The 25,071-nt window shown below is 38.0% G+C and overlaps 1 protein-coding gene across 2 annotated transcripts in view; it reads right to left on the reverse strand.

Moving 5' to 3' along the window:
* The window catches only part of MAP3K5 (mitogen-activated protein kinase kinase kinase 5), a 204,885-nt gene that overhangs the window by 125,519 nt on the left and 54,295 nt on the right, over positions 1-25,071 (reverse strand). For both annotated transcript variants that reach the window (XM_049654422.1, XM_049654423.1), the window contains exons 2-3: positions 14,119-14,258; positions 181-204 (exon numbers count right to left, since the gene is read on the reverse strand). In XM_049654422.1, the coding sequence (XP_049510379.1) occupies positions 181-204; positions 14,119-14,258 (164 nt within the window). The remainder of the gene's footprint in view (positions 1-180; positions 205-14,118; positions 14,259-25,071) is intronic.

Below are 25,071 nucleotides of genomic sequence, written 5' to 3' on the forward strand. Positions count from 1 at the left end.
TCACCGTAAAGAAATATTTAGATAAAATAACCATATTTATATTGATACCTCAGAAACTCTAAAGAGGAAAAACAGAGATAGAAGTTAATAATTTGTGGAGATTAAAAAAAAACAACCAGAGATTAGTTGATAGAACAGAAATGATAAAAAATTTCTGGAAGAGTTAGGGAAAATACTCACAGTATTCTTCTGGCAAATGATTTCCTAAAAAATAAGAAAAGAAAAAAATAAAGCAGACGTTAATACAAAATTAATTTGATAATTAACTATTTGATGTATTTGTATTAACAATTTTATTAGCAATTAGAAATTTCAGGAAGTATATCATATGTTTCTGTATCTGAAAGACTTATAATCTGATGGAAACGAGAGAACACAAAGGTGTTGTCAATGGTTTAAAGGAAACAGTACAAATATGTAAAATCCAAAAACTGAATAATCTAAAAATCATTCTTGCAGAACACGTGTGAATTATCAGCCACGATCTCTCTGGGGAAAGGTTAAAAGGAGTTCACTTTCCCTATGTACAACCTCACTTACACCCTGGGAGGGGACCATGCAGATGCTGGCTCTTGGGAAATAAAGGGTATTGGCCACTTATCAGAGTGGCTAAACCCACATATAGATGAGGACATCTGACAATGAACAGTCACAGATACAACTTACATATTGTTCAATAAAAAGTGTAGTGCAAAAAATACACTGCAGGCAGCATCTCTGTCCTCTAGGCTGTGAGGAGTGAGATCGTGTAAATAACGTAGCTATCCTGTGTCAGGTGCATAGAAAGCTGTTGATAATGCAAGCTCTCATGATCATTAGTTCCAGTTGTTTAAATGCCTAGAGACATGGAAGAGATAATCCAGAAAAGCCTATGGCATAAAGGCTTCACCGAGGTTGGGGAATCATGATTTAGAAAGAGAAATGGGACAGAATTTTGGAAATGATGGCATGTATGTTGTCATGGAAACAGAGAATGTGAGGCTTTTGTGGAGCCTCAAGGGTGGGTCCATCTGGCTAAGAAGAAGAGCCAGATCTGGTGAGGTAAGAAAGGAGCAGAGGAGCTATTCAAGTCCCAGCCGACCAGCTATCCTTCTTCATCCCAGGATCAACGTGGGGGCAAAGAGGGAACTGACAAGGATTTTGACTTAGAGCAGTACGTAAGATTTTTGAACGTTTAAGGATAACAGATGAGTAAATAAAAATCTACAGAGGAAGGAACTGTAGTGGGTAATTTTGAAAGCCATAAAGCTGTGTATATAAAATCTAAATAAGCCCTTCAATACTTCACAATCTTGTGGGTCAAAAAAGGGGGGGAGGACAAAGAGGACACGTACACATTTAAAAAGAAACATCACATGCCTGGGTGCACATGAGTGTATGTACACACATACTAGGTCTAAAGAGCAATGCTACAGCAAGGGCTTACATTTCAAAGGGAAAGAAGATGTTCCTAAGATTGGAGGAAGTCTGGGAAGATCAGCAGAGAAGGTGGAACTCAAGATGAGTCAAAGAGGACAAGACAACTTTCAAAGGCAAAGCAGGAAGGTAGGGATCCAAGTTAGAGGACCAGGAATAGCAAAGACCCTTTTAGGGAATGACACAAATGATGACTGGGGGCTGGAGAAGACAGTTCATTTGAGGAAGTATAGAGAAGAGAGTTAAAGAGGTATTTGAAAAAGATCTTGAATTTGATCACTGGACTAAGAAGAAAGTTCACTTTGGCATGTACCAATAATATTAGAAAGTTATTTGAGGCCTTACTAAAGAAGGCCTTGAATGCCACAATAAAGTGCTTTGTGAACAACTGGCAGTCAGCATGTTTTTTAAGGTGAGCGATATACATAAAGAAGTATCAGCATACATTGGGACACTGTAAGAGCAAAGGCTGGGCACAACATCAATGTCTACCAATTAGAATCTGGTTAAATAAATGATGGTAACTCCATATAATGGAATATAATGCCACTAAACAAAGAATGAGGAAGCTCTTCATAGAGAAGTTCTTGATAGGGAAAGATCTCCAAGATATACTGCTAAGTGAAAAAAAAAGCAAAGAACAGAATGGTGTTTATCCTATGCTCCTATTTATGTATAAAAGGGAGAAAAAGAAAATTCTAATTTGTACATTTGTAAAATCTCTCTAGCAGAATATACAAGAAACCAATAATAGTGCTTGCCAATAAAAGAGGGAAGCTGGCTGGGTGGGGGTCAAAGATGAGAGAATGACTTTTCACTATATATCCTGTTGCACTTTTATTTGTTTATTTATTTTTGAAAGAGAGAGAGAGAGACAAAGCACAAGCAAGGGCAGGACAGAGAGAGACAGAGAGACAGGATCCAAAGGAGGCTCCAGGCTCTGAGCTGTCAGCATAGAGCCCAACGCGGGGCTTGAGCCCACGAACCTTGAGATCATGACCTGAGCCGAAGTCAGACACTTAACCGACTGAGCCACCCAGGTGCCCCAAATTGTGTTGCACTTTTAAATTTTTCTTTTTTTTTAAAACCTTTTCAGGCTTGCCAGGTCTTTTTTTTTTTTTTTTTTTTTAATGTTTATTCATTTTTGAAAGACAGGGAGAGACAGAGTACAGCAGGGGTGGGGCAGAGAGAGAGGGGGAGCAGAGAATCAGAAGCAGGCTCCAGGCTCTGAGCTGTCAGCACAGAGCCCGACGCAGGGCCCGAACTCACAGACCGCAAGATCATGACCTGAGCCGAAGTCAGACGCTCAACCGACTGAGCCACCCAGGCGCCCCTTAAATTTTTCTATCAGGTGAACATATTACCCAAGAATGACAAATACATAAAAGATAAACCTTGTTAAAACTTGAAAAAAATACTAATGAGATGGTGGTATTTAGTATTGGAGGGGAAAAAGCATTTAGGTGGCATTGCAAATGTACAGGGACATCAAAATAAGGGCTTGGATGATAGCGGTGCCCAAGGGATGGAAACCAAGAGACAGATGAGTGACACTGTGGAGGAAGGTGGAAAGTGGCTCTTCCCACAGGTGTTTCACAGGTAGTTAGTGCATCCTTTTCTCTCTCTCTCTCTCTCTCACACACACATCTACACACACGAACATACACATGCACACACAATGGTTCATGAAAAAATAAGTCGAAAATTTTAAAAATGCCGAATAATCACAAAGTCAGGAACACAGTATGCAGAATTTTCCAAACTTGATTTATAGAGCATCGCTTCAGAGTAGCAAACCACACTCTTTTGAACACAGCTCTCTTGTGATAATAATATCCCCTTCTCCTCCTTCTAAGTATCAAGGAATGCCCTTCTCTTCATCTTCTATCACACAGCACCCTCTGTGCATTGCGTAAGAAACCTGTTCTCTTTGAAGCTGCCCTTGACTGCCTTCAATGACACCAAACTTCCCAACAGTAGATGATGTTCTTAATTTCTGCCACTATTACCCCCGTATAGACCTCTAAGATAGCAATACATGTACTCATTGTAAATGTGTCATTATACGATTCTCCTATCCCATATCACAAGCAACCCGAATGGTTTGTTCATCTTTTACCCCACTAATTGCCTAGCAAATTGAATGGCATATAGTAGGTACTCAATAAAAGCATGAATAAGTTAATGAATGTATAAAATATTGGGCTATGAATCACAGTAGAAATGTGTAAGTCCTGGCTCCACTCTTGACTAGCCAGATGTCATTTCTCCTCCCTCTAATGTAACACACTAAGAGTTGGATTGAGTGATTGCTGGTCTCTTCCAACTCTGTGTTCTATCATTTGCTTTTGGCTAAAGGCCTATCCAGTGAGCACTCTGTCCTTGTGCCACGGGAAGGAGAGACACCTTCACGCCCAGGACTGGAGCTACCCTACCGCCTCTCTCTTCTGGTGCACCAGACACAGAAATGGAAGTAGTGACGAGGGGAACAGTGAGCAGGCTGAAGGGTCCCTCTGCTTGTCACTACAGAAAATAGGCTGCTATTGGCTTAGAGCCAATATGCGACACCTTCCTGAAGAATGGCGCATTAATAACAGCCCTCTTACATGTCTTCTTTGCTTTCATTTCATTTTGCATTATAACAAATTATGAAACTGTATTAAGGTCATCCCCATGAAAAACCTCCCCATAAAATAATAAGTGTGCGTGATGCCTATTTTGAACCAGAGAGAGTCCAGAGTGCCATGATTTACAAATCCGTGGTCAGTTATCAAGTAAGCAAGATGTTCGTGGGATGTCTAGAGGTAGCACTTACTATTAAAAGGGCACAGGGTCAATGTTTCTGGTTCCCTACTAAACTGTGAAACTACTTTGTATGGTCATATTTTCAAATGACTCTTTCCCTAACGTTTACTGAGTGTATAATTTATACCATTGGCTAAGTTGGGTGCTGTTTAAAAGTGCTGTGGGCGGGGCGCCTGGGTGGCTCAGTCGGTTGAGCGCCGACTTCAGCTCAGGTCACGATCTCGCGGTCTGTGAGTTCGAGCCCCGCATCGGGCCCCTGTGCTGACAGCTCAGAGCCCAGAGCCTGTTTCAGATTCTGTGTCTCCCTCTCTCTGACCCTCCCCCATTCATGCTCTGTCTCTCTCTGTCTCAAAAATAAATAAACGTTAAAAAAAAATTTTTTTTTTAAATAAAAGTGCTGTGGGCAACCTGGGTGGCTCATTCAGTTAAACGTCAGCTCTTGATTTTGGCTCGGGTCATGATCTATCTCACGGTTTGTGAGATCGAGCCCCAAGTCGGACTCTGTGCTGACAGCATGGAGCCTGCTTAGGATTCTCTTTTTCCCTCTCTCTGCCCCTCCCTCGCTCATGCATGCGTGCGCACTTTTGCTCTCAAAACAAGTAAACATTTAAAAAATAAATAAATAAAAGTGCTGAAAAGAATCCAATAAAAAGTCACTGTTTAAAAAAATCATAGGATCTGTTGAATTCTTATTAACTATTGTTTATGTTTTGCAAAGGCTAAATGGATATAAATTGTTCTCTTGAAGGAGACAGAGTTTACTCACAGTTTATGATGTAATGTTAAATGAGGCATCAACTCTAAAGAAGAAAAGTACTATGTGTGCATTGTAACTCAGTACAAATAAAGAGCAAACAAGACCTCACAAGGTAGCTACCTACTCAGGGAGACAAGTGAACGTTTAATCTGTACTGAACCCACTGAAGGAAAAAAAAGGAGGACATGAAATAAATTTAAGACACAACTGCTATGTTTCACATCACTGCATGGAAATTCCTCATCTAAACTGCTTAGAAATAAGATGGCAAAATAAACTCCAAATCCTTCCCAATGAAATGTTTTGAGGATGTATTACTTCCCTACAACTTCATACTTGTCTTAGGCTTTCTGGTTTGCACACCCCCTGGCTGTACCAGAAACACCCCAAATTGTTTTTTTCCCCATTTTCCAGTACCCTTTTGATAACCAGATAGGGAAAGAAAACAGAAGAGACAATCTAGTCTGGGTCTCTTTGCAAGGGAAGACAAAGGCAACTTTTGATAGCTATTTGGGACAATACAACTTTGAAGAGGTCATTTTAAGGATAAATAAATGGAGCATCTCCAAAACTGGAAAGTGTGCCTAGAATTTAGGTAATCTCAGCCGGGGGAAGGAAGTGGGAGCAGCTGGTGTGGGGTTGCCAAGTTCAATTGATTCAGGCTGGGAGAAGCAGAACTAGCAAGCAGGACCTCAGCTTCCTGAAAGAAAAGGAGCAGGCTGGGAGTTCCTGGCTGGAGAGAACGTGGTCCCCAGCTGGTGACCTCTGGGTCTTCCCTTCTGATCCCGCTTCCTGTCCAAGGGGAAGTAGGCAAGGGTTCCACCCAAGTTGGGTAAAGGAGGGTTATTTCTTATACTCCCTAGCTCCATCCTCTTACCTAAGTTCAACACTTCAAAACATGATGAGACTAGGAAATATCAAATGGGCTGTTGTGAACATCCCGGGCCTCACCAAGAGGGTAGGATTCAACTTTACCCTTCAGCATGCTGCAAAAATAAAGCTGTACCAGCTCAGGGAGAACACTCCAACACAGGTGTCACAGAACTGGCCCATCTTTAAAGTTAGGAAACTAATTACGTTAGTGCTTCCATGTTAGGCTTGTATCAAAGCTCATGTTAAAAAAAAAAAAGCTCAATAATCTAACAAGAATCCAGAAAATCATATTTTTATAGGACATGAAATCTGTGCACAGACTTACAAATATACGTGATGATAAGTCAGACAAGATGGAGTTTGCCCTTCTCTGACACTTACTGTGTGTGCCTTTAAGTCATTGTATCTCTCTGGGTTTATTTCTCATCTGTAAAGAAAGTATCTTTCATCTGCCTAATCCATGTAGAAAGTACCGAACTTGTCTATCTCGGACTGTTTTTCAAGAATAATTGAAATAAGCTCATAAAAGTATGTTAAGCATTTTAAAGACATACATAGTTTGAGTATTAATATTATCAAAACAAACAACCCCAACTCAATTCCTATTTTACCAGATCTAGACATATTTTATACCTTACTGTTTTGTGAGCAGGGGTGAGAACATATCCTTCTCTTCACATGAACAGCTGTCGATTAAATCAACCTGTACCAAAAGTCAGGTTAAATTATAACAAAGCTGGAAAGTAATCCCAAAAGAAATTTTGACTCTCCTCTCATCCCTCTAAATTTTATTTTATGTTAAATAAATATGTCTTTGTGGGAGGACTCTACTATAAGTAGAGATGTCTTTGAATGTGGCTGAGATGTTGAGGAGCGACATTCTACACATAAAGGATTTGAAACAGCTTTTTTTAAAATATTAAAATTAGGGGCGCCTGGGTGGCGCAGTCGGTTAAGCGTCCGACTTCAGCCAGGTCACGATCTCGCGGTCCGTGAGTTCGAGCCCCGCGTCAGGCTCTGGGCTGATGGCTCGGAGCCTGGAGCCTGTTTCTGATTCTGTGTCTCCCTCTCTCTCTGCCCCTCCCCCGTTCATGCTCTGTCTCTCTCTGTCCCAAAAATAAATAAAAAATGTTGAAAAAAAAAATTAAAAAAAAAAATATTAAAATTATAATTTTATAATCCAAAGTATTAAAAAAATCTGTGAATCCAGCTAATATAAGTAAATTCCTGAATACATATATAAATGGGAGAAAATGGACAAACCTCCAGTGCAGAAGTCCAAGTAATTTATGTACATGCTCTGATTGAAGAAAGTAGAGCATAATTCTTCACTCCTTTTATTTTTTATTTTTTTAATCATTTACATCCAAATTGGTTAGCATCTAGTGCAACAATGATTTCAGGAGTAGATTCCTTTACCCATTTAGCTCATCCCCCCCCCCCCACAACCCCTCCAGTAACCCTCAGTTTGTTCTCCATATTTATGAGTCTCTTCTATTCTGTTCCCCTCCCTGTTTTTATATTATTTTTCTTTCCCTTCCCTTATGTTCATCTGTTTTGTGTCTTAAAGTCCTCATATGAGTGAAGTCATATGATTTTTGTCTTTCTCTGACTGAAACAGCTTTTTAACACAAACTTCTCCTTATAATGTATTGCCGTTACAATTAACTTCCTCTTCTTTGACACCAGCTATTTGTCTCAGCAACACCTAACTGGAACAAATTACTCAAATACAGGTATTTCTTATTAAAAAAAAAAAACAACCTCTATTGTTATGTAGCTACAGGCAAAATGAATTTCTGTACAGTAAATTACATTTTTTGCATAAATTTCAGTAAAAATTTCAAGGATGCATTCTACAAGGACCTAAATAGGATAATGGGTTTGTGTGCCACATAGATCAGCTTACACAGCAAGAATCACTTATTTATAATGAACAAAAGGGAACAGAATTCAGGCAAGCCTTGCCCCATCTGGGTGGGAGTCAGGAGGCTTTCAGACTCGGATCTTCAGTGTGCAGAAGTATTCCTTCTTGCTGTTTACATATTCAGACTCATGGGCCTACGATGGAAGTCTCTACAAATGAAGAAAATATCTGGTGCCAACTCAGTGATATGATGACATTTTCCACTCGCAGTGTAGGATAGACTTCTTTCTCTCTTTGACAAAAATGGTAATTAGACACTAGAAAGAGTGGGTGTGGGTGGGGAGGTAAAGGAGGAATTAGATAGGAAAACAAAGGCGTACTCTATCCAGTATACAGGTAACTCCTCAGTAGATGTAAGATTGCTAATTGACATGAAAGAAAACTGGATTCTCCAATCTCAGGCCCTTTCCAAAAACTCAGGGATGGATTCTACACCTGGGAAATCAACTCATGCTAAATAAATCATTCATCTAGTTTGTCTGATCTTCAGAGAAAATCTTGATAAAGAGGTGCTCACATGTATTACTCGTCTGCTCCTCCCCCCAAGTTACCTTTTTTCCCTCCCAATTTGGTGGGGAATGATTATAGCTCAGATAAAAGGTAGACCCTTCCTATAAGTAAAATAGAGAACACGACTGTTTCCTCTCTCAACAGAAAGAAAAATCTGTCCATGAAACAGTATGAAGGTTTGTGACGCTATGTTGAACCAGGGAGAGTAGAGAGTGCCATGGTTTACAAATCAATGGTTGGTTATCAAGTAAGCAAGATACTTGAATCCAATAAAAATTCACTGTTAAACTAAAAAAAAAAAAAATAAATAAACCGTTGGAAAAATATAAATTTTAATTTCATACACAACTCAAAATCTAAAACTAGATTCCTCTGAGTAATTAACTTTGGTAAGGGAGGTTAAGACTTTAAGAAGAGGAACTGGCAGTGTAAGAGGGGGAAAAAATGTACAGGTTTAAGAACACAGTGGAACCTGAGTAGATTCACCAGATCCAAGTAAAAATTCAATTTAAGTTCGAGGTATTTGTACCAAAAATGACCCTCATATCTTCACCAATTGACTAGAAGTTGGCAGAATCACTGAAATTGACAACAAGGATATCGCTGCTCTTTTCAAAACTATAACAATTTGCTTTAAGTGGAAATGAGTAAGTATCAGAAAAACATAATATCCAGTTTCTCACAATAAGCTCTAAAGGAGATTGGGTCCCTCTATACCTGCAAGATAAAAGATCATCAGTACCACGGAGCTGTCTGAAAGAGAAACTATGATAGTTGTCAACGTTCATCATGTCAGAATTTCCTTCCTTTTCAAGACTTGAATAATATTCCATTTTGTGTATATCCCACATTTTATTTTATCCATTCATCTCTTAATGGATATTTAAGTTACTTCTACCTTTTGGTTACTGTGAATAATGCTGCCAGGGACATGGGTGAACAAATATCTCCATGAGATCCTGCTTTCAAGTCTTTTGGATATTTTGTCCAGGAGTGAAATTGTTGGATCATATGGTAATTCGATTTTTATTTTTTATTTATTTACTTTTTAAAGGTTAATTTATTTTTGAGAAAGAGAGAGAAGGAGAGGGAGACAGCATAAGCGGGGTAGGGGCAGAGAGGGAGGGAGACTGAGGATCTGAAGCTGGTACTGCACTAACAGCAGAGAGCCCGATGCCGGGCTCGAACTCACCAACCCTGTGAGATCATGACCTGAGCTGAAGTCAAACGCTCAACCGACTGAGCCACCCAGGTGCTCCTGGTAATTCTATTTTTAATTTTGTGAGGAACTGTGTATTGTTAAAATGAAATAACTTTTCAGGCAATGATTAAAAAGAAAAATACAACTAAATTTCTTGAAAAGGGAATAATCTCACATAATCATTACTTTTCCACATAAGCTGTGTCACTACTAACTGATATGCATTTCAATCTCTAGAGAAACATTTATTCCATAATAGATAACATGGGAATAAAGCCTATCTTAGTGCAGAAAGAAAGGTCCAAATGCATCTGAGCCTTTTTCATCACAGTTAGAATGTAAGCAGAAAGAAATTAAACACTATTTGGGGATTTAAATGCCCAAAATATATGTAAATTATCCGGAAAGATACAAAGTACTGCAAACTTCTTCCTTAAGAAAACAATTGTGATGGGGCGCCTGAGTGGCTCAGTTGGTTAAGCGTCCGACTTCGGTTCAGGTCATGATCCCCAGTTAGTGGGTTTGAGCCCCATGTCGGGCTCTGTGCTGACAGCTCGGAGCCTGGAGCCTGCTTCGGATTCTGTGCCTCCCTCCCTCTCTGCCCCTCCCCTGCTCACACTCTGTCTCTTTCTCTCTCTCAAAAATAAACAAACATTAAAAAAAAGAATAAAGAAAAAAAAACATTAAAAAAAAAAGAAAACAATTGTGAGATATTTCAACTATAAAAAAAGCATAGAAATTATCACACACTCATGTATATACCACCCAGACTTAGAAATCAAAAATTGCAGATAAATGTGAAGACTCTTGTCTTTCCCCCCAGTCCTATTCTATTCCTATCTCCCAAAGAGACAACTATTCTGAATTTGTTGTTTGTAATTCCCATGTGCACATCTATCCTTCAAAACGCAAGGACGTATGAAAGCACTGCCTTGCACGTGATTAGATTTTGTATGGATGGTATCATACCGCACACACGCTTCTGTGATTTGTTTTTTTTTCTCTCCACACCGTTTCTGAGATATATTGATAGTGACACATAAGACTCTAGTTAATTCATTTGAGTGCTCTAGAATATTCCACTGAATGACTCTACCAGAAGGTATTTATTCATTCCCTTGTTGATAGGTATTTACCAATTCTCTGGGGAGAGGGGTTATTACAAACAATGGTCATATAACATTCTTGATTAGTCCCCTTCGGCATGCCAGAGACTCTTTTTACAGTACACATCCAGAGACAGAGTTGCTGAGCTTCTGTGCTATGCTCATCTGATAATATCTAGGTGTTGCCAAATTGCTCTTTGGAAGTAGTGCCAATATACCCTCCCACCAGCAGTGCCCATCTCCTACTCTCCACAGCCTTGTGGTGGGCACGATAAGGGCTTCTAATTGTTGACTATCTGATGGTATGCAGGGGTATTTCCTTGTTTTGTTTTGCTTTGTTTTTATAAGCAGCACTGTTTAAAGTGAGTGGGGAGTGGCTTGCAGGGAAGAGAGGGAGCTGAAGAAAGGAAAAGGGGAATGAATCTCAAGAATTAGAGCCGAGAGCAGTTCCAAAAAGGAATTTCTGCCGATAGAAGAAATGGCTCATTAGAACAATTTCCACACTCTATACAACAGCCCTTTGTTTCCCTCAAGTCCTTTCTGATGTCAGATGCGTTTTGTGGGTCTGTCCCACGGCTCATTGGTTAGGCGTGTCCAGGCTTACTCCTCCATTCTGCTGAGAGACCCCAAGTGGAGGTCTGATCATTTCTGTAATATATGAAATTAATCTGGAAAGAACTGTTACAGCCATTTCTTATTTTCAAGCAAGTGTTAAGTCTTAGCATAGAGTCTCATTAACACGCACATAAGAAGTTATCGTGATATTTATTTAAAGAAAACAGTGAAGATTGTGTTGTTAAAATGCTAAGGGAAAAAACTATCAACTTCTCTTTCTCAAAGTGCAATGATCTCTTTCTGAAAAAAAAATTAAATATTTCATTCATTCTTACTACAGTAAGATAGTACTTGCAATTTCAAATGTATACAAATCTTATTGCAAGTATATGATTTGATTAGATCCTCAACATCCTTTCATATGGAAACCCAGACACAGATATCAAGTATTTTTATGTTCCTATCAATTATTTTTTAGGAGCCTAAACTTAAATTTTTTTTCCTATGATTTTGCTGCCAAAGAGAAACTGCTCTCTTCAACAAAGAGCAGTAGATGAAATAAAACTGGTGCAGCTGTACTTTCTAGATATCCAAAGAATCAATGTACGTGAGGCTCGATATGTGACCAGAATAGCATTCTCGTTCTGTCTGTGCCCTGTGAAAACAGGGAGATGGTTCATTTTTATTTTATTTGGCTAATCTATACATAATATATTTTTACAGTATATTTTACAGTAACTCCTGTTCTGCCTTATTTCACAGATGTTTTCTTTTCTGTTGGTAGAAGGCAGGGATAACGCCTATAATGAACTACAATGGAAATTAATAAAATTAAACACACACACACACACACACACACACACACACACACACACACACACTTTTTTCTCAGTAGCAGAGGACCAGAAAAATTTCTAGGGCTCAGAGGAAATTGTTAGACTGAAAAAAATTACTTTCTGTCCCAGAGAACTTGGTCCTTTGCAACCAGACACTTATTTGGACCAGGAACAAGTTAAACAAACAAACAAACAAACAAACAAACAAAAAATGGCAAAAGCTTAAGCTAGTGGAAGGAGTAAGAGAAAAGACAGGATGGCTGTTGTACGGAACAATTCAGGGAGCAGACATAATTGATTGGTTTTCTCAATGAACACACCTAACAGGAAAGTCAGATATCCTTCTAACTAGAAGAAACTGCAATGAAGTTTAGGGGTTAGGAGGGTGGGCTTCGGAGTTAGGCAGATGATTGAAATTATTTGAGTCTCAGTTTGCAATTCTATAAAATAATGGTATGACAGCACATAATATACCCCACAGGGATGTTTTTAGAGTTAAATGTGAAAATGTATGTGGGTGAAACACACAGTAAGTGCTCAGTTACAAGCAGCTATTAGGTACAAGATAAATGAGTATATTTTAGATAGATTAGCCTGTGTAAAGAACTATTGTATTCAAGTACCAATAACACTTCTAAACAAAGGCTGGCAAAAAGCAATGAAATCAATTTATTTGTTCCATAAACATTTCTGATGAGCTTCAACTCTTTCTCTCAAATGTCATTTTAATTCATTTTTTAAAAAATTTCCTCAGGAAAGAATAGTCATAAATGAAATCACAAAATAACCATAGGGCAAGAATAAAAGTAGGGTGAAGTGAAAAATGTCTAACACAACACTGCCTGCTTAGAATACTTAATGTAAATAAAATAAAGTAATGCAATAAAAATAAAAAATAAAATAATTTCATTCCTTTATTGACTACTGATATGTTATAAATGGTAGTAAATCAAAATGTTTAATTAAAATACACCACCACAAAACTTTATGATGCATTAATTAGAGGGGTAAATCTAAGGTAAAATAAAGTAGGGGTAGCTTAAAGAATTTCTCTGGGTAAAAAAAAAAACAAAACAGATTCAAACAGAGTAGGGGCAAATCTCTAAGGACTATTGCAGAATATTCTGTAAAGGGATAGCCTATCAATGGCCAGCACAATGCCTGGCCTTCAGTAAATGTATATTTGCTAAATGAAACTACAGATTTTCAAAAAAGTCATACAAGCTTTAGTTAGATATTCAGATAAAAGCAAAATACGACTTTTTTTTTTTTTTTCATGGGTGTGGGGTTAGAGATCTTCATATAGCAATTACTAAACGGTTGGAAATATGGCTCTGGGTTTTAGGTCTCCATGTTCCCAGCTTGGCTTTGATTTGAAAACTGGAAGATACAGATAAGAATAAGTTGCATGAAGTTGGCTGGAAGTTTCACAAAGGAAATGGATGATATCAGACTCAGCACGCATTTCACAGAATTGTTAGATGCTTTTCAAAGAATCACACGGTGTAAAATCACTTGGCCTTGCAGAAGCATTTTAGACAATCTTTTTGGATGGAAGAAATACCTTCCTATCATTATGCCCCTATAATGGAGAGAATGATATGCTGAGTTTTGTAGACAAATATAGTAGGTTTTTATTTCTCCTTTCCCTAAGTTGTTGAGTTACTGAAATCATCTCCCAGGGAAGAGGATAGCAGTTTTCTGGTGATATTTGGAGAATTTCTCTTCCCGAGTACTTTCAGTAGAAAGCGTATTTCTAGGTGGAGACAGGGTGTGCCCAGTGAAACCCTCAATGGTGACACAGCATAAGGCTTGACCATACTTCATGCCATCTCCATTTCCTTCTCCAGTGGACTGGACGACTTCCTAGGAACGCAGTCTCCCCAGCCGCAACTCTAACTGCAGTTCAGAACTCAACACGACCATTTTTCTACGTGTCATCGAATTTCTTCTCCACTGAATTCTAGATAAACCTCAAAGCTTCACTAGGAACTGCTGTGTAATTGTTAGACTGACAAAAACAACCTTTCACAAACATAAGCTACTTAAGGAGTTTTGGATGTCAGAGAGACCGAGAGGGATCCCTAAAACTCTAGTGCCTACAGTAAACATGGAGTAAACAAGTCAGGTACCTTCAGTGACTGCAGAGAGTCTGAATTATTATCACAGTAGAGGATGATGTTGTTGGCCATGCTGAAACTTTCTCTGACCCCGAGGTGGTAAAACAACGATGGCTGTCGGAAGGCGTCACTCATCTCCACCACAGCGATATCTGCAAACACAAAACAAAGCCCCCCAAAGATGACACCTAAATAATGCCCGGTAAGCACAGTTTGATTTCAACAACTTAGTATTCAAAGAGGAAATGAGGAGATGATAGGGATTTTCCCTCCTCACTTACTACTGAATTTTGAATTTGTAGTTCTACCTGGAAGTGGTTTTAGAAAATGCAGCAAACCTGCATTTTTTTTTTTTTTTTAAACACAAAGGAGATCATATAATTACTGGAAACTAAGCAAAGTCTGCCAACGGTGGGCTGCTGGGGCTACTTCTCTCTATGAAAATCCAACTTTAAAACAAGTGAACTCAGGTTCCAGAAGCAGATCCGCAGGAAACTGCCTTAAGTGATGAATGTAAAATAAGACTTAAAAAAGCAAATAGGTAAGGGGCACCTGGGTGGCTCAGTAGGTTAAGCCTTGGACTCCTGATTTCAGCTCAGGTTATGATCTCACTGTTCGTGAGACTGATCCCCACATCTGGCTTTGTGCTGACAGTACGGAATCTGCTTGGGATTGTCTCTCTCCCTCTGCCAGGCTCACATGTGCTCCCTCTCTTTCTCTCAAAATAAATAAATAAATATTAAAAAAATCAAATAGGTAAGATTATGAATTAATCCAGAGCTGTATTTTATAACTAATTATTTATTGTTATCAATATCCAGCAAGTCCCCAGCAAGTATAATCAAGAAAAAAAAAGAAAGCAAAGATACAGAAAATTATGACTAAGAAGGATAATATAACCAGATACAAATTCTACCAAAGCTCAGAGAAGACTAACACCAAGATAAGTATAAGCCTGACACCAAAATTTGATAATAATGTCCAAAAAATGAAATATAGATTAGTTTCAAACTTATTTTGTATATGGACAAAAATATGAAAAAAAAAAACGAAGAAAATGCACCAAGCATTACAGTATAAGAAAACTAGATCACGGGTTTACAATTTATTTTGGGAATGCAAGGATGGCTCAATGGAAAAAAAAAAATTATCAGCATCTCCACAGGTGTTCCAAGTGCATAATTAAAATCCAAAACCCATTTCTCATTAAAAATAATTGCAAGCCAAAAATAGAAGTGCATGCCTTTAACATGAAAATGATATATATTCACAACTGCCAACTTTGTTTATAGGTATTCCCAGGAAAATCAGGAAAAAGACAAGGCAGCCAATTATTCCCACCACTAGTTGGCTTTCTGAAAATCCCAGATAATGCAATAAGATTTCACAAAGAGATATAATATTATAAAATAAAATACACAATTATCATTACTTGGAGATGTTTTGGCTATCAAACCAAAAAAAAAATCTCAATAGAATCAACTAAATAACTATTATAAGCTATAAGATAATTTAATAAGGTGTTGAGATGCAAAATCATCATGATAACCAAGAGCTCCCTTTGTAATCATAACTAGTAATATTTGGAAAATATAATGGTGAAACAAATCCTAATCACGCTTAAAATGAAAATGTTAACATACCTTGTGACAAATTTAACAGATGTTGCTAACTTGTTAAAAATATTTGCAATATATGAGAGATGAAAGGTTAATATCACTATAAATCATCTCTTATTGTTCAATTTAGAATAAGCAACCATAAAGACATCACAATAGAAAATTAGGCTATGGATACAGGCAGGCAAATTCACAAAAGAATAACTAAAATGGCAAAGAAATACACAAATAACATTCTATACCTCACTATGAATAAGTGCACATTAGGCAAACTGTAAAATGCCACTTTTTTTTGTCTAACAAGTGGTCAAAAATATTAAAGAGTGCCAATGAAGATGCAGAGAAATGATACTCATATGCCAAGGAGAAGTTTAAACTTCCCGGGAGACTTAAATACTTAAAATTATTTACACTTTTTGATCGAATACCTCCATTCCTAAGAATTTACTCCAAGAAAATTCCTATAAATGTGGCAGGTTTACTTGTAAGGATGTCCACGGAATTTTTTTTTTTTTTTTTGCAATAAAATGGAAAACACCATTAATAGGAAAATAGGTATGTGGGTAAGTAGATACATAGGTAGATTTAAATAGTGGCTTATTATGCAACCATTGAAAGCTACATTTTTGAATCGCTATATTGTACACCTGAAACTAAATATAACACTGTATGTTAACTACACTGGAATTAAAATAAAAAATTAAAAAAACAATATTGTATAAGAATATTTAGCAACAGAGGTAAGCTCAAGCTATAGTAAGTAAAAAAAAGTATTAAATATAATACATTATAATGTATACATTATATGTGAATATATGCATGTGAATAAAAAAAATGTCTGGAAAGTTGTACACCAAAATAACAGCTGCGTATTGCGATTGTGCATTATTTTTTCTTCTTTATTCCTTCTATATATTTTTTACAATTTTTCTTACGAACATTGATTACTTTTAAAATTTAAAAACCTACCAAAACACAAGAAAAACAATACTGAAAACCTGTGTGACTGAACGTAAAACTGAACCGCAGCACAAAAAAATAATGCAGACTCTTAAGCTGTTTGATGCAATCGACCTTGTCTAATGAACGTGAGATTAGAATTCACATTCTGTGGAGGAGAAATAAATCAGATCAAATGGAGGCTGAAGACAGAGAGGATTTAGTGAGGTTATGAAAGAGGCAGCCAGGTCACAGGAGCTTCAAAAGATTTTTCTTCAAGGCTAAAATGACTTACGGGCTCTTTAATACAAATAAAGAGTTTTCTTTTGGGGTCCTTCACATTTCTACATCAAAAATCAACACATGAGAAAATGAGTCACTGCATCCCACCTACACGCCCCATCTGCCTCCTGCACCCACACTGTTTCCTCCTCCCACAGATGCCAGCCACTAGCAGTCAGTCGCAGGGCTCTAAAATCAAGAGACAGCGTAACATGGGGCTGAAAGAAACCGAATGAAGCAGTGGCTGATGAAAAACAAACGAGAGATGTGCAAAGAAAAATACTAGCTAAGTTAAAGCAGTCACAAGAAGAAGGGAGATGGGTTATTTCCAGAGAACTGCCTCCTGGGACTTGATGCTAAAATAAAATAGAAACACTGCAGAAGGCTTTTAGATTAAGAGTGAAACTAGATATTCAAAATAAATGGTACAGGCAAAATGGAGCATACTCATCAGGTCTGAATGTCTAAGCAGGAACAGATACATTTTTTTGGATGCTGTATAGAACATTAAAAATGCTTGTTTGTATAATTTTAATACACTGAATAGAGTACAACTCAGAAAAAGAGGCACTTTTTTCTACTTCAGGTCCAGATGACTGATATATTTATGTTCTTTTCTAAATTTATTTTTTCATTTCCATGGAGTAAAATGTACTCTTCTTTCTTCTCTGATGAAGTGATCAGAGCCTGTGCCCCATTTTCTTAAATTGTTGAATTTGTTTTCTTCTTGTTGAGGTTTGTGGGTTCTTTATATTATCTGGATATTTTTCCTTTGTCAGACAATGGGATTTGCAAATATTTTCTCCCAGTTTGTGACTTGTCTTTCCAGGCTGTTGACAGGATTTTCTTTTTTTTTTTTAAACAATTTAACGTTTTTTTATTTTTATTTTTGAGACAGGGAGAGACAGAGCATGAACAGGGGAGGGTCAGAGAGAGGGAGACACAGAATCTGAAACAGGCTCCAGTCTCTGAGCTGTCAGCACAGAGCCCGACACGGGGCTCGAACTCACAGACCACAAGATCATGACCTGAGCCAAAGTCAGCCGCTCAACCGACTGAGCCACCCAGGCGCCCCTGTTGACAGGATTTTCAAAGAGCAGAAATTTCTAACGGTAAGTCCAATTTATCAATTTTTTTCTTCTATGGATTGTGCTTTAGGTGTGGTATCTTGCCTAACCCAAAGTCACAAAAGTTTTCTCCCATGTTTTCTTCTAGAAATTTTGTAGCTTTACATTTTACATTCTGATCTATGATCCATGTTAAGTTAATTTTTGTCAATGACATGGGATATGGGTCAAGATTCATATTTGTTGTAAAGACTCTCCTTTCTCAGGCGAACTGCCTCTGCTTCTTTGTCAAACACTAAATGGCTACATTTGTGTGGGTCTGTTGTTGGGTTTTCTGTTCTATCTTTTGCCAACACTACACTGTTCTGATACTTGGGGCTTTATGGTAGGTATTGAAATCAACTGTGAGCCTTCCAACTCTATTCTTCTGTTTTCAAAATTGTTTTAGCTAATTTAGTTGTTCTATTTGCTTTCCTGTGTAAGTTTCCTGTGTAATTGGTAGCTGAGAGCTATCAGTTGATAACTACACACACAAAAAAATTCCTCCTGAGATTCTGACTGATATTGTGTTGGATCTACAGATAGATCACTTTGGGGGGAACTGACATCTTCATACATGGAGTCTTTCCATGCATGAATATAGTGTATCTCTCTATTTATTTAGGTCTTCTTTGATTTCTTTCCTAAGTATTTTGTAATTTTCTTTTTTATTTTAATTTCTTAAAATACAATTTATTGTCAAGTTGGCTAACATATGGTGTATACAGTGTGCTCTTGGTTTTGGGGGTAGATTCCGTGATTCACTACTTACATACAACACCCAGTGCTCATCCCGACAAGTGCCATCCTCGATGTCCATCAATAGACAGTTCCTACATGTATTCTGTTAGATTTATACCTAAGTGTTTCATTTTTTTTGGTGCTATTATAGATGATGTTCTTTCAAATTTCAAATCCTAGTTTTTCATAGCTAGTATGTAAAAATACAGTTGACTTTTGTATATTGACCTTCTATCCTGAGACTTTGCTAAACTCACTTACTAGTTCCAGGAGCTTTTTTTTTATTTGCACACGTTCTGGGATTTTCTACATGGATAATCATGTCATTTGAAACTAGAAATGGTTTTATGTCTTCCTTTCTAATCTGTATGTCTTTTATGGTTTGGGGTTTTTGTTGTTGCATGCTTTGTTTTGCCTGGTTACACTGGCTGAGGCTTCCAGTAACACAGGATTTTTAAAAATAGTAACATTTCATTATTTAACAAAAATATCATCTTATGACTATCTTCTCAAAAGCAGTAAAATAGGTGAAAATTATCTTCCTTGTGAGGTGATCTTAAATCATGTCTAAAACACAAAAAAAAAGATGTAATTATAATAAACACCTGTTACTCCACAATTCTTAAAACTCACTTCTATGAGTTGCAGTTTACCCACTTTATTTCACAAACATGTATTTATAATTATTATGTGCCAGGCACTAGTTGCTTATCAAAAATTAACTCAATCTTCATAAAACCCCTTTTTGGAGGCAATATTATTATCATTACTTTAGGACACTGAGGCAGAGAATGTATAAATAATCTGCCCATCATCAGCTAGGAAGTGATGGCACCCTGCCATCCTTGGAAGGATTCAAACTCAAGCAATCTAGGGGTGCCTGGGTGGCTCAGTTGGTTGAGCAACCAACTCTTAATTTTGGTTCAGGTCATGATCTCAGTCATGAGATCGAGAGTCTCATATTGGGCTCTGTACTGAGTGTGAATGAAGCCTGCTTGAGATTATAGCTCTTGCTCTCTCTCTCTCTCTCTCTCTCTGCCCCTCCCTACTCACACTCTCTCTAAAATTAAAAACAAAAAACAAGCAGGCTAGCTGGAGAGTCCATGCTCCTAGTTCTTCACTGAGCCACACCCTACACTTACAGGTTATAGAGGTTCTCAAGATCAGAACATAAATTTAGAGATGCAAAAAAGATTTGAGGACCAAAGCGTATATTCCTTTCATATGTTTCATGACCAAATGCACTTAATAATTTTCTGATTGAGTTTCTGTAGTAATATTGTGAGTAAAACTGCTATACTTAAAAACTAAAGTTTAAATACTTAAAAATTAAGTCTGTTTAAAAATATAGACAAAGGTACAAAAATCTCTTACATTTTTAGCTAAAGTGCCATGTCTTTCCTTTCCTCCAATTGTGTTAATGTTAAATGGAGCACAAAATTAGATTTACCCAGGGTTTATTAAAGCATAATAAATTTTTAGGGCAATAACATAAAACTGTTGTGCCTAATTGCATTTTGGTCATTAAATGGCAGTGGTTCATGGTCTGTGTTACTTTTTTTTAATTTAATTTTTCCTTCATAATACCCTATCTGTTAGTTAAATATCTCACATGAGCCTCTGTTGCTTGTAAAAAGCAGAGTTGAAGCAAAACATTAATGTTCAGTTACTTCTTATCTATTCAATGTTTTCCTTCCACATTAGATCACTGATGACAAGGCAAGAGCCCAGTAGTGATTTGGCTTGTAGTCTGGTCTACAAGATACTCCGAAACTCCATTATCAATGGAAACTTCCCAAGTTATCACACAGAACTACCCATTCAATCATACCTATCCCCCAAGATGACCCACTGGTGCCAATTTAATTCTACAAACGTCCTGGGCACTTATTACATAAAAGTTGTATTATTTGCTATTATGAAAGTTAAAGGAAAAAATTAACTAGATATGATTTTTGCCATCTCTTGTGGGGCAGAAACATGAGTTGGCAAATACCGACACAGAAGGCGTACCGGGCAGAATGTGGCTGGTGCTGGTGAAGTACAAATGGTGACATTCAGAGGCCAGGGAGGCCAGTCCTGGTGGAAGGAATGACTGAAGCAAATGTGAATGAGGCATCAGTAGGCAGAGGAGTTGGGGTGGAGCACCTCAAAGAGCAGACTAAAAAAACAGAAGCCCTGCACATCAAAGGAAAAGCCCTGCACCACAGAAAAAGGAAAGGCACAAAGTGCCTGGGGCTTGGTCTGAACAATGAAGCAAACCTCAGTAGGAAACTAAGTCAGTTCCCAATGGAATTCTAGAGATTCCCCTAAAGAGCAGACACTAACCCCCAAATGCCCATACCATCTTAGATTCTTGTTGTTTTTTTTTTTTAATTTTTTTAATGTTTATTTTTGAAAGAGGGAGAGAGAGACCCAAAGCATCAGCAGGGGAGGGGCAGAGAGAGAGAGAGAGAGGGGGAGACACAGAATCTAAAGCAGGCTCCAGGCTCCGAGCTGTCAGCACAGAGCCCGATGCGGGGCTCCAACTCACAAACTGTGAGCTCATGACCTGAGCTGAAGTCGGACGCTTAACCTACTGAGCCACCCAGGCGCCCCTAGATTCTTAAGGGAAGTATAGCTTGCATTCCATTGATTTTTCTATATTATGAATAAATAAGGGTTATTTACAACAAATCTACTATATGTAAATTACTAAAATGTTACTCATGACCTAGCAGTGTCCTGGTAGAGCGTCCTAGAGACTCTGAGTCAGGTTACTAAAGTTTGGCAGATATGCAATGTTGGGACGTTGCAAACCTCCCATATTAATAGAGGTAAAATTGTTGAGATTTTCATGAAGGACAGAATAATCTACCATCATTGTTGTCTTGAATTGGTCATGGTTTGGCAATTCCTGCTATGAATTACTATTCATGTAGCTTCATCAGTATCATTTTATTTTCCTGTATGTATTTAGCTAACACTGTCATGTATAATGATACATATTTATGTCAACAATAAACATTTTGGCCCATAATTTCCTCATCACTAAACTCCAATAAATGTATGCCTAGTGATTCAAACATGAATCATTCTTATATTACTAAAGCAAATGTATACATAATGTCCCCACCCCAGCCTTAATTTGCTTGTTTAATGCTTGTTTGATTATTACACTGGGGAGTTAATTTTTTTTTTTTTTTGAACCTGGAAAGTGAGGACTAGGAGCAGGTGATCAGAGGCAATCAACCTCCACAAGTTGGATTTTAAAAATGTTGAGAGCCAAGGCATCTACAGAAGGAAGGGCGGAGGAAAAGGGAGAAGCCTAGGGAGGGAAAGGAAAAAAGGGGGAAGAAGGGAGAAGAGAGAAGGAGGGAGAGAAGGAGGGAGAGAAAGAGGAAGCAGAACCAAACAAGATTGGTATAAAAGCGGATGTCTCCTTGCCTGGACAGTAGCCGCGGGAGCCCGGTTCCTGATGCTCCAGCTTTAGAGAAGTGAGGGGGAAATCAGCACACATCCATAAAAGGTACCCATCCCACAGTGAAAGGACCCAGAACCACAGCTCTCTGACAGGAGGAAATGCAGCCTCAGAAAAGCACATCACAGGGTGAAAAGCTGGAAGGGGAATCTTCTCTCCATCTCCAGGGGCCTTGAGACAAGGGATAAGCATGCAGATGACAGACAAGCCATTTCATGACTTCCCAGTGTTTGAATCTTAATTAAGTTTCTGGATGGATGACCTTGGACACTACCTTAAGTTCACTGAGCTTTGGTTTCCTTAAACATAAATCAAGAATAATATCAGTATTTACAGCACAAAGCTGTTAGGATTACATGTGCATGAGACACAGCAAACTCTCAATATATATGATTATTATAAGGAGCCATCATAAGAAATGTTAATAGGAAGCCCTTTGAACAATTTATCATAAAAATGGTATCAAAGACAATGCTAAAATGTAAGTCAATACTCCTGATGAAATCTCATATGAATAATTACTCATAGAAATGAGGCTGAAATCAAATTATGAAAACACACACAGCCAGCACAAAGAATTTTGACTTGATTCTATAATCAATGGTGATCCATCTATATCTATGTTTTGAGAAGGGGTATGGCAGATCAAAATTTGGGGAAGATAAACCTAGATTTTATGCACGGATGATAGACAAAACAGACTGGAAGCTGGGAGGTCAGTTAGGAGTCATTCACTAAACTAATACAGAGAACATGGTAGGGAATTCAAGAGGCTTTGGGGATTTGGTGGATACAGGATAAAGAATTAAAGACGATTCTATTTCAAACTTGAATGGTTAACACTTATGGCTTGCCATTAACACAAGTGACATAAGAAAAAATACTATTTTTTTCTAGGAACTTGAGTTTGGACTGAGATACTTTAAATATCGTGTGTGTGTGTGTGCGTGTGTGTGTGTGTGTGTGTGTGTGGTATCTAACTGACAGGTGTCATTCTGAATCACAGCAGAAATCAGAATCAGATATCCAGACTTCAAGCTATATTCAAGAAAGTATGGTACTGGTACAAAAACATACATATAGATCAATGGAACAGAATAGAAAACCCAGAAATGGACCCACAACTATGGTCCACTAATCTTTGACAGAGCAGGAAAGAATATACAATGGAAGAAAGCCAGTCTCTTCAACAAATACTGTTGGGAAAATGGACATGCAGAAGAATGAAACTGGACAACTTTCTTATACCAGACACAAAAATAAATTCAAAATTTTTGAATGGATAATTCAAAATGGATAAAAGACCTGAATTTTAGATAGGAAACCACAAAAATCCTAGAGAACACAGGCAGGAACCTCTTTGACCTTGGCCGTAGCAACTTCTTACTAAGCACATCACCAGAGACAAAGGAAACAAAAGCAAAAATGAACTATGGGACTTCATCAAGATAAAAAGCTTCTGCACAGCAAAGGAAACAATCAATAAAACTAAAAGGCAGCCCATCGAATGGGAGAAGAGATTTGCAAATGGCATGTGTGATAAAGGGTTAGTATCCAAAATCTATAAAGAACTTAGACAACTCAACACCCAAAAAGCCAAAGAATCAGACCGATTTAGGAGTCATGGTGCTGTTAGTAGTTGAAGTGGCAGGTGTATATGAGATTGAACAACTTAGACAATATAGAGAAAAATGAAAAGGTATCTATGATTCAGGAAACCCTTTCTTCATCAAATACCCCACAGAAACATAGTTCATCAACATGCATGTGTAATAAATGTTCATAACAGCACTATTTGTAAACCATCAACAAAAGAAGAAATAAAGTGTGCTATACAGAGACAATGGATACCACATAGCAATAGATTTTTAAAAATCTACAACTACATGTGACAACATGAATGAATCTCACAGACTGTTAAAAGAATCTGGATACAAAGGAGTAGGTATCTTATGATTTTGTTCCTATGATGCTCAAAAATTTGATATTAAAAGTAAAAAAAAAACCTAGCAGATACTTTGGTGGAGGACAGTGGCTGAAAGGGGACTCAGGGAGGTCTTCTGGAGGGCTGGTAAGGTTCTGCCTCTTGATCTGGGTATTCAGGCATGTTCACATTGTGAAAATCAATTCATCTCTGGTTAATGATTTTGTCAAGAATGGTAAAAGAGGACTGTATTTGGTTTCCTGTAGTCATTATAACAAAGTACCATAAACTTAGTCCCTAAAAACAACACTGTAATTCTTTCACAATTTTTTTAATGTGTACTCATTTCTGAGAGGGGGGGGAAGGGACAGAGAGAGAGGGGACAGAGGATCTGAAGTGGGCTCTGTGCTGACAGCAAAGAGCCTGATGTGGGGCTTGAATTCAGGTCACGTGAGATCATGACCTGAACCAAAGTCGGACGCTTAACTGACTGAGCCACCCTGGCACCCCTCACAGTTTTTTTTAAGTTTATTTATTTTGAGAGAGACAAAGAGAGAGCAGGAGAGGGGCAGAGATAGAGAGCGGGAGGGAGGGAGGGAGGGAGGGAGGGAGGGAGAGAGAGAGAGAGAGAGAGAGAGAGAGAATCCTAAGCACACTCTGTGCTGTCAGCATGGAGCCGGATGGGGGGCTCGAACTCATGAACTGCAAGATCATGACCAGGGCTGAAATCATGAGTCTGAAGCTTAACTGACTGGGCCAGCCAGGCGCCCCTCTTTCATAGTTTGGACGTCCAAAATCAAGGTGTCAGCAAGGCCAAGACTGTGGTATCTCTAGAGGCTCTAGAGGAGAATCTATTCTTTGCCTCTTCTACAATCTAGCAGTTTCTAGCATCCC

Source organism: Panthera uncia, assembly GCF_023721935.1.
Source record: "Panthera uncia isolate 11264 chromosome B2 unlocalized genomic scaffold, Puncia_PCG_1.0 HiC_scaffold_24, whole genome shotgun sequence".
Classification (NCBI taxonomy): domain Eukaryota; kingdom Metazoa; phylum Chordata; class Mammalia; order Carnivora; family Felidae; genus Panthera; species Panthera uncia.